Here is an 8,595-nt window from a genome sequence, read left to right as displayed (position 1 = left end):
TTCCAAATTTTCTAAAAGGCCGTAGAGTGAAATATTTGTTCATTCATCTTCCAGACTGTTTATCATAACGAGGTTTGCCTAATTCCGATGGCAACTTATTAAGTTTTCATGCAGCATAACTGGTAAATTCCTGTTCACCTTGTTTGCTCGGAAGAACTTATTAACGTGAGTCTGCAGACCTCAAAGCCCTCCTGGGTTTATATTTAAGTATTTTCTTAATGATTTACAGACCTGGAGCAGTGTTTGATTGAGTCGTCGGAAGACCATTGAAATAATCCAGTCTCCTCGAGATGAAAAGCAAGTTTGGAGTTGACAATCTTTCACTTTGGTCCTATAGGACTGCTGATTTCGAACTTGCTCTTTAAAAACAGTGACTCCATTCCAAATGTTGACCAACTGAGTCTCATAGAATGACCCCAAAGACATTGGAAAAACAAGCGGGAAATGGGAGCAGTTACACATTGACTTCCACTTGCATAAATAACCTCAGCACAAGCGCTACACCACAACGGCAGACACGAGAGTCTTCTCTCTCGAAGTGCGGGACAAGGCCTCAGGTGAGATCTGCTTTACTGCCAAAATGTCAGATTTGTTTCATCATTCGTAGGTAGGCACTACTTCCATCATCGGCGTGCAGTGATTCCATATTCTTTGTGATTTTCCACATTTGTGTTGCATTAGAAAAAAGCAAACAGGACTGACCTATGAACGGAAGATCTTCATTTTGCATGAATTGTTATTTGACTTTTGGCCTCGGACTTGTCAGTCAGCAATTGCCATGATATACTATTTGGCATAATATTTACTAGCGTTAAGAATAATGGTCTGAATTGCAATGTCGGGCAGCTTACATCCATAATGTGATTTATTTTAATTCATATAACTAGTTACTTGCATTTATAAAAGTAATACATTTACTATTGTTGTCGGTGTAGAGTAATAAGTTAGTCAAGTTCAAATGACTTTTATTCATTGATTGAATCGTGACATTTTATAGGAAACATCTGCATAATATTAACACTGTTAGTCTAAATATTAAGCTTGAGGGAAACAATTAAGTCACCCCAAAAAAAAAAGAAGACTTTTTTTGGTGCTTTTGTCATTTGTTATCATCTGCATATCAATACCCAGAAGGTTAATATTTTTACATTGATTTGGAATTTGAGATTTAACTTTAAAGTTTCAATTTTCTGGCTAACAGCTTTGGTGTGTGTGTGTGTGTGCGTGCATGTGTGTGTGTCCTTTTAAGCAATGGCACCATATCCAAGTCTGGCACTCCTGCTGATGTGTTCCGCGACATGCTGGGGCGGTAAAATCTTTGTCTACCCCACCGAAGGAAGTCACTGGATCAACATGAAAATTCTGCTGGAAGTCCTTCATTCTCAAGGCCACCAAATCACAGTGTTGCGAACCTCAACCAGCTGGTACATACCTGAGAAGTCTCCCTACTACACCTCCATTACCATCGAGGTGAAGCAGTCCAACAACATCGAGAGCCAGAATAGCATGACGTCCTTCCTGGAGAAGTCCATCGAGATTCAGCGTCACAAAGGCTCGCTGTGGGCTTTTGTGGAGTTTTACAGGAACATTTTCAACTTTCTCGAGGAGACCCATATGTCTGTAGCCCATATGATGGTCAGCATATTTGAAAATCAAACTCTAATCCAGGAACTGAAAGAAAGTAGATATGATCTTTGTTTGACAGACCCAGCCTTTCCGGGTGGGGTGCTAATGGCTCACTATCTGGACCTCCCCATGGTCTTCAATGTGCGCTGGATTTTTAACGGAGAGGCTCACTTTGCCGTTGCGCCGTCTCCTCTGTCCTACGTTCCTCAACTGTTCTCCCTTTACACGGACAAAATGGACTTCTTCCAAAGAATGAACAATGTCTTCTATCATGGTATTCTGATCTACATGCACCATTTTGTGTCCAACCCGCCTTACCAAGACGTGTGCAATCGTTACTTAGGAGGGGACGTCAGTCTTATGTCTCTCATGCAGGGCGCCGATATCTGGCTGATGAGGGTGGACTTTCTCTTTGAGTTCCCACGCCCCACCATGCCCAATGTGGTCTACATCGGAGGGTTTCAGGGGAAGCCCTCCGAACCTCTGCCGGCAGATTTGGAGGACTTTGTGCAGAGTTCTGGAGAACACGGAGTGGTGGTTATGACTTTAGGAACCCTGCTGGGCGACCTGGGTCCTAAGTTATCTGAGATCATCGCCTCTGCTTTTGCTAGCCTCCCTCAGAAGGTCGTGTGGAGGCATATCGGGGAGCGACCCGCCACTCTGGGAAACAACACCCTACTGGTGGACTGGTTGCCTCAGAACGATTTACTGGGCCATCCCAAGACCAAAGTCTTTGTAACACACGGGGGCACCAACGGCATCTACGAGGCTATCTACCACGGCGTCCCGATTTTGGGGATTCCGCTTATCTTCGATCAGCATGACAACATGGTGCGGATGAAGGCCTGGGGAGGCGCCGAGATTGTGGACGTGGTGGCTCTCGACGTGGAATCTTTCACCGCTTCCTTGAGGAACATTGTCGATCCCAAGAAGTCTTACAAGCAGAACATGATCAAAGTTTCCCAACTTCATCGCGACAGGCCCATGAAACCCGTTGACACTGCTGTCTTCTGGATAGAGTACGTCATGAGGCATAGAGGGGCCCCACATCTGCGCACAGACTCCTATAAGTTGCCATGGTACGCTTATCACTCCTTGGATGTGATCGCTGTCCTTGCGCTCTTTTGTTTTCTACTCGTTGCATTAATGTGGGTTTCCTGTAAATGTCTCTGTAAGCGCTTACTGAGGTCCAAGAATTCCACATTCAAATCCAAGAGACAGTAATTCCTGAAAAGAAGCCCCGCAAGGAAAGTTTGTGACTTGTCACATTCACATTATGACTTTTGCCAAAAGAGTTGTCTGAAGCTTTGTCCATGTATAAAGCTGTAAATGCAGCTTTTGGCACCTTAGCCAACATAATCCAAATCTTAATATCACTATATGTGTGTGTGTGGTAGACGGGGGACACCCTGAACCGGTTGCCAGCCAATTGCAGGATTTCCTGTGTCAAATGTGTGTCCGGATTGCTCTAGCATGGAATATGAAAGTTGAGAAATTCAAAAGTTAAGAGTCGTCCTCTGCTGGCTGATTGGAGGAAGTGACAAAAAATAGGGTCGAGAGGAGGCACATGACACACACACACACACGCACACGCACGCACACACACACACACACACACACACACACACACACACACACACACACACACACATTATTTTACAAGGTGAGTCTGAGGGTCCTACATACATAAAATCACAGCAGTGCAATGTAGCAATGGTTTTATTTTATAATCTAAAATCGTTTTTTCTACTGAACGTAAATGAATTAGTTATGAAAAATGAGCCACTTTTCCTTTTTTTTTTTCATGATCAAGCTGTGGAAGTTTAAGGTGTTTAAGATGTGAATGCCTCATGTATCCGAGGCGCTGTCACAGGAATGAACTAATTAACAGATGAACACATTCATACACCAATGGGATCATTTACCTTTGATCATCGAGCAATAAGCATCGAGCAACAGGCAAAACAATGATATGCTAGATGGCAGAAGAGACATCAATCAATCGATCAATCAATCCGTTTATTTGAGCTATGTGCAATGTTACACTTACATCCAATATTTTCATTACATTGTAAAGAAAGGAGCCCAAATGGAGTCGGCTGAAGCTGGAAGCTTATAAAAACCCACCCCGGGGTTTTACACTCAAATTAAGAAAAACATTTCGTAAACATACAATAAGCAGTAAAAAAATAGTACATTTGTTTTCTGCCACATAGAATTCATTATCAAATAAACATTTAATCGTTTTTTTGTGTATAATTTTGTGTGTATTTTGAGAAGAGTTGCCAGTGTGTTTTTTGTCTGAGTGGGTGTGTATGCGTCCATATCCAGGCCCACATCCACATGACCAAAGTCCTTCCTAACATTGACAGTTATTGTCTCATTCTAGACATCAAAATGTCAACAACACCAATCGCCTCCAAAACAGGGCTTTTCTCTTTAAATAGCAGTTCAAATTGAACCAGAAAATGTTGAGAGTTCGCAGGGCACACCATGATGCGTGCAGAAACAACGAGTTTTTTTTCTTATCTACAAAATAGCCATTGTTTCTTTCAAGGCATAGCAATGTCTCAACCCGCCAGCTTCTTGCGTGGCGTTACCATGGCGACCAGTCAAGGTCTGTATCCTCGAAGAGCCGGGTTAGTGAAAGGTGAGTAGGGGCAGTCGCTCTGGCAGATGCATGAGTGGATCACCATAACCGGTCGCCGTCGCAGGTTGCCGGCAGGGCAACGAAAGGTCACGTCGACAGTAGATGTCTGCGATGGCATGCAGCAGCGGGAGTCGGTGCAAGTGCCGCAGTACCGCGGCCGGAAGGTGCGTGTGCTGCTGCAGCCTTGATGGACCAGCTGAACGGGTCCGGGTGCCATGTAGCTGACCGTGCACTTGCCCTGCTGCCCCAGCTGGTTAGTCCAGCATAAGCAAATCAAATATATATTTTTTAGACCAGGAGGCATTGTTTCGGTATATACTGGATTCATTGTTTGGACTCACCGTGGGTCCGCTTGGCATGGTCAGACGCGCATGGCAGGGTCGCACTTTACATAAGCGAGTCTCAATTTGTAGCTTACACGCTGGATTGTGGTTGGAAACCCGTGTGGAGATGCCCGTCCCGCAGCTCTGGGAACACACACTCCACTGGGTGCTCCGCTCCGTGCACATGGAGGAGACCGGCACCGGGACCGGTGGCTGCGGAGTGTCTGCTCTCATAGCTGTTGGGAAAACCAGAAACAAAAGGCACAAAAATCTGTATCTTGTGGCATTGGCAACTTCATAGTATTTAACAAGCAGGTTGGAAGAATTTGACTTATGTAACACTGCGCATAGAAAATAAAAGCTTATTTTCCGGCGTGAGGAGGTAGTCTGTAAAACTTGATCCGACTTAATTCCAAACATATTTCCCATGCTGCATGTTGTCATTTCTCTCCAAATAATTGCAACGTCCTCCCTGGTGGCTCCGTAATTGCTCGTCCATATGACGACTGGTCATGTCTGCACGTTTTTAACAAGGCTGCGTCTGGCCAAAGCAAGCCACAATTCATCGGGGAGGAAGGGGCAAACAGTTCTTTTAATAGCGCTTCATAGCAACAAGCAGCTGTGTAGAAATTAAACACTAGTGGATGTTATTTTTTTGTGTGTGAGAAAGAGAGAGAGCGCCACAGAGAAGGGAAATGAAGCCACTATAAAAATATTTGAAACTCCAAACAATGTCTGACTGTTACTAAGTGCAAGTAGGAGAACATTTCCTTCTTGAATATTTGCTCCACGATGCCTTCATGCGTGTTTGTTTTGGCAGAAATCCTAACTCAACCCATTCTAACGCTTTGTTATTAAAAAAGGCCAATCCCCTAAAACAAGCCAGAGACTGAGTCACCAGCATGAAGACTAACCAGCAAGACACTGAGTGAGTCATCCACATGAAATAGTTGAGCTGCATGAGCTCTTGGAAGGTGGTCAAAAACTACACCTCCTTATTTTTGCCATGAGTCGAAGATGAATCATCTAAATTTGATTAAATATGACTCCATGATGTCAAATTCTTAACAATGTCCACCATTGCAGTGTTTTCCAACCTTTACTGAACTGAAACATCCATTTTTGTATATACAAGAACTTTCCTGGCGCAAGACCAAATAAAATGCAAAAGGTGAACTGAAATAATGACACTCTTGTTTCAATTTACTCACAAATGTACTTAATTACTGTGAAAGCAATGATGCTATTATTCTGTTGGGTGAGTAACAATGGGTTAATTCAGGCATGTCTAACTCCGGTCTTGTCCTTCCTGTTTGATTTGTCTCAAACACATCAGATCCAAATGATCAGATCATCAGCAAGCTCTGAAGAATCCCGATGTCTTCTGATCCGAGCCCACAAATTATAACTGATTATTTTGCAGTGCCTGATCAAATAACAAATAACTTGTGCTTCATATTTGAAAACAGTTTCCAAAGAACCCAAAAAATAAAATCTGCAAGGGCAATTTTAAGAATGATGACCTTAATTACCTGTGATGGCGTCTTGAAGCACAGAGTTGTCCAAGTTTTCGCACACCCACTCCTTGCAGCACTTCCCCGGAAGCCGAACATGTTGCGGGTGAGGACAGTCCGCAGTGGGGGGACGGAAATTCAGCGGACAAGCGGGCACGCAGCTGACCCCGCCGCCCCTGCAGTGGCAGAGGACGTCGCATGAGGGCTGAAAGGATTGGCCGTCCTGGTAACTGATGCCGTTGACTTCGCAGGTCAGATCTTCCCGAGCTAGAAAGTACAATTGGTTGGAAATTTTTTCAGCAAAAGTGTTAAATGTCACACATAAACATTTGTTTGTTGATGACATCAGGAGCTCTGACTCCAGGACTGCTCATAGGGAGCAACTCACCGACGCACTCCCCAGGGCCCCCGGGGAAGCTGGCACTGTAGTCGCATGTCAGCCCCTGCCGGCTGTCGCACGGGAACTTCTCCGTGCACGGCTGTCCCTGCTGCCGCGCGCACACCATGCAGCACCGGCAGCCGTCCGCCACCAGTGGGACTCCGGGGGGACACTTGGGGGCTGATCGGGGGCAGAGGCACGGCCCGTCACACAGCTGACACAACACCTGCAGGATGACACAAAGGCTTCTGATCATTAAAAAAATATATATGTATATCAAAACAGATATCAAATTGTCTCCACTGCTTCACTTTCTTCAAAAACTGCTAGATGGCAGCAGCAACCTTCACATTGACTCCCTGCAGTGCAAGGTCAATATCAGTTGATCACGAGAATTCATCAATTGACAATTTGTGGCCGAATTGTTTGGTGTCAAACTTTTTTTCTTTATGATTATTTTTTGGGTTATTATTCTGCAACAGCAATTCAGGAATATGTTTAGCTCCACCCATCATGAGGTAAATTGCGTCATTTATGTTACATCACTTCATGGAGAGCAATCAATCAATGGGCCAGTGTCACATGTCGACATGAAAACCCAAATACTGAAAAATACAAAAAAATGCTAAAGGGGCTGACATGGTCCATCAATATTGCGTCCTCTCCTCTCATAGTGGGTTGCCTAAAAATGTTTTTGGGTTTTTTTTTTAAACAAAAAAAAAAGGCTCACCTGCGAGGCCACAGCAAGCAGCAGCACACAATCACACAGTAGTCGGTCCATGAGGATGAGAGAGAGTCTGCGTCCGTCTCGGGTCTGCGTCTGTCTCCGGGCTGTGTCCGTTTCACCCGCCTCTGGCCTGCTGCTGACATTTATAAAGTCAGCACTCTGATGTCATGCTGCCGCGATGACTACCGTGTAAACAGCCACTGGAGCAACATCAGAAATGTTTCACATTCCTTCTCCACCAGAGTGCCCTCCCTCTCTTTCCAGCTGTGTGATGTTCCAGCTTATGAAACGAGGGGAGACACGGGTACGATGACGATTCCAGTCTAATTGGCGGGGGAGTTCAGAACGTCGATGTTTTTTACACACGTTTCCACTATTCCATTCCTCAAGTTATCCAGACGTAACCGAGATTGGATCCACGTGTCTTCCGCCTGCTTTCCACGACGAGGCTGCTGGCGACTGCCGTCATCTTGTCCCACAGAAGAAAAGAAACCAGCCACATGCGAGATACAAATATTAAGCAAAAAAAAAATCTGATTGATAAAACAGGACTCTATATTATACTGTATGTAACATAAGTCATACTCAGCTCTTCTATTGACTTCTCAGTACGGCAGTAATATCAGTAATATATATTTTTCGCGGAGATTATATATTGACTTTTGAGAAGTGTTTATTTAAAAAAAAAACACACAATAGAATTGGATTTAAAAATTAATACGATGAATGAACGTTAGACAACAGAGGGGAATTTAGGAGAGTAGGTCACTTGTCAAGGAACGTAAACCGTTTCCAGTTTTTCATGTCAACACCTCAAGGTCGATAAAAAAAAAAAAGAATGAGTTCACGTTAAACACTTACTCGACCACCCACATCATCCATCGCTTGAATATACTCGTGTACAATGTTCACAAATGCAGTCAAGTCAAAAGGTGGCGAAATAAGATTCTCTGGGTGGGCAGTGACAATGCGACTTATAAATAGAACAGGAAGGACTGAGTGAGGGGTATTAAGAGTACACGGGCAGGTGGGCTCCAGGTGGGAAGCCAGTCTGGTGTTACCACAGTGGTTGCATTCTTCAGAAGCTGTTATTTTTCTTCCCTGGCCACTTCCATAAACAATAGTGGCTGCATGCTTTGAATTGTAAATGTCAACACTTTGTCAACCATCTATGGACAAACTCGCTTATTCAAGACCACGCTGTTGTTGTCTGCGTAATTTTTTACAGCATTTCTCCAAAATAAAACCTTTTTTAGCATCATTATGAACTTTTTCTGTGTGTGGCATAGGACTTATTCCACCGGATGCAGTTTGGAACATAAATACTCAGTTTGTGTGTCTGGACTTGGTGTTTTGGTGCCTCTTGACCTTTTGCC

At 44.1% G+C, this 8,595-nt stretch overlaps 2 protein-coding genes across 2 annotated transcripts; one reads left to right on the top strand and one right to left on the bottom strand.

Annotated features, from left to right (window-relative positions):
* The first annotated feature begins 237 nt into the window (after nt 1-237).
* Nucleotides 238-3,493, top strand: ugt5e1 (UDP glucuronosyltransferase 5 family, polypeptide E1). The gene is made up of 2 exons (XM_061296730.1): nt 238-557; nt 1,250-3,493. The coding sequence occupies exon 2, from the start codon at nt 1,252-1,254 to the stop codon at nt 2,848-2,850; it is 1,599 nt and encodes a 532-aa protein (XP_061152714.1). The 5' UTR covers nt 238-557; nt 1,250-1,251; the 3' UTR covers nt 2,851-3,493.
* Nucleotides 3,494-3,631: 138 nt separating this feature from the next.
* ccn5 (cellular communication network factor 5) lies at nt 3,632-7,617 on the bottom strand. Its single transcript, XM_061296780.1, has 5 exons — nt 7,223-7,617; nt 6,502-6,718; nt 6,132-6,380; nt 4,618-4,835; nt 3,632-4,526 (listed from the first exon to the last, which is right to left on the bottom strand). Exons 1-5 carry the CDS (start codon nt 7,271-7,273, stop codon nt 4,239-4,241), a joined length of 1,023 nt encoding a protein of 340 aa, XP_061152764.1. The 5' UTR covers nt 7,274-7,617; the 3' UTR covers nt 3,632-4,238.
* Nucleotides 7,618-8,595: the final 978 nt, after the last annotated feature.

This window comes from Syngnathus typhle, linkage group LG2 (genome assembly GCF_033458585.1).
Source record: "Syngnathus typhle isolate RoL2023-S1 ecotype Sweden linkage group LG2, RoL_Styp_1.0, whole genome shotgun sequence".
Taxonomy (NCBI): Eukaryota; Metazoa; Chordata; class Actinopteri; order Syngnathiformes; family Syngnathidae; genus Syngnathus; species Syngnathus typhle.
The sequence above is the reverse complement of the archived record's forward strand: the minus strand, read 5'-3'. Positions and strand labels throughout refer to the sequence as shown.

Coding starts and splice junctions, on each gene's coding strand:
- ugt5e1 (XM_061296730.1), top strand. CDS start 1,252: ATGGCACCATATCCAAGTCTGGCACTCCTGCTGATGTGTTCCGCGACA.
- ccn5 (XM_061296780.1), bottom strand. CDS start 7,273: ATGGACCGACTACTGTGTGATTGTGTGCTGCTGCTTGCTGTGGCCTCG. Junction 6,719..7,222: donor TGCTTGCTGTGGCCTCGCAG/GTGAGCCTTTTT, acceptor GTCATCCTGCAG/GTGTTGTGTCAGCTGTGTGA. Junction 6,381..6,501: donor GGGCCCTGGGGAGTGCGTCG/GTGAGTTGCTCC, acceptor TGTACTTTCTAG/CTCGGGAAGATCTGACCTGC.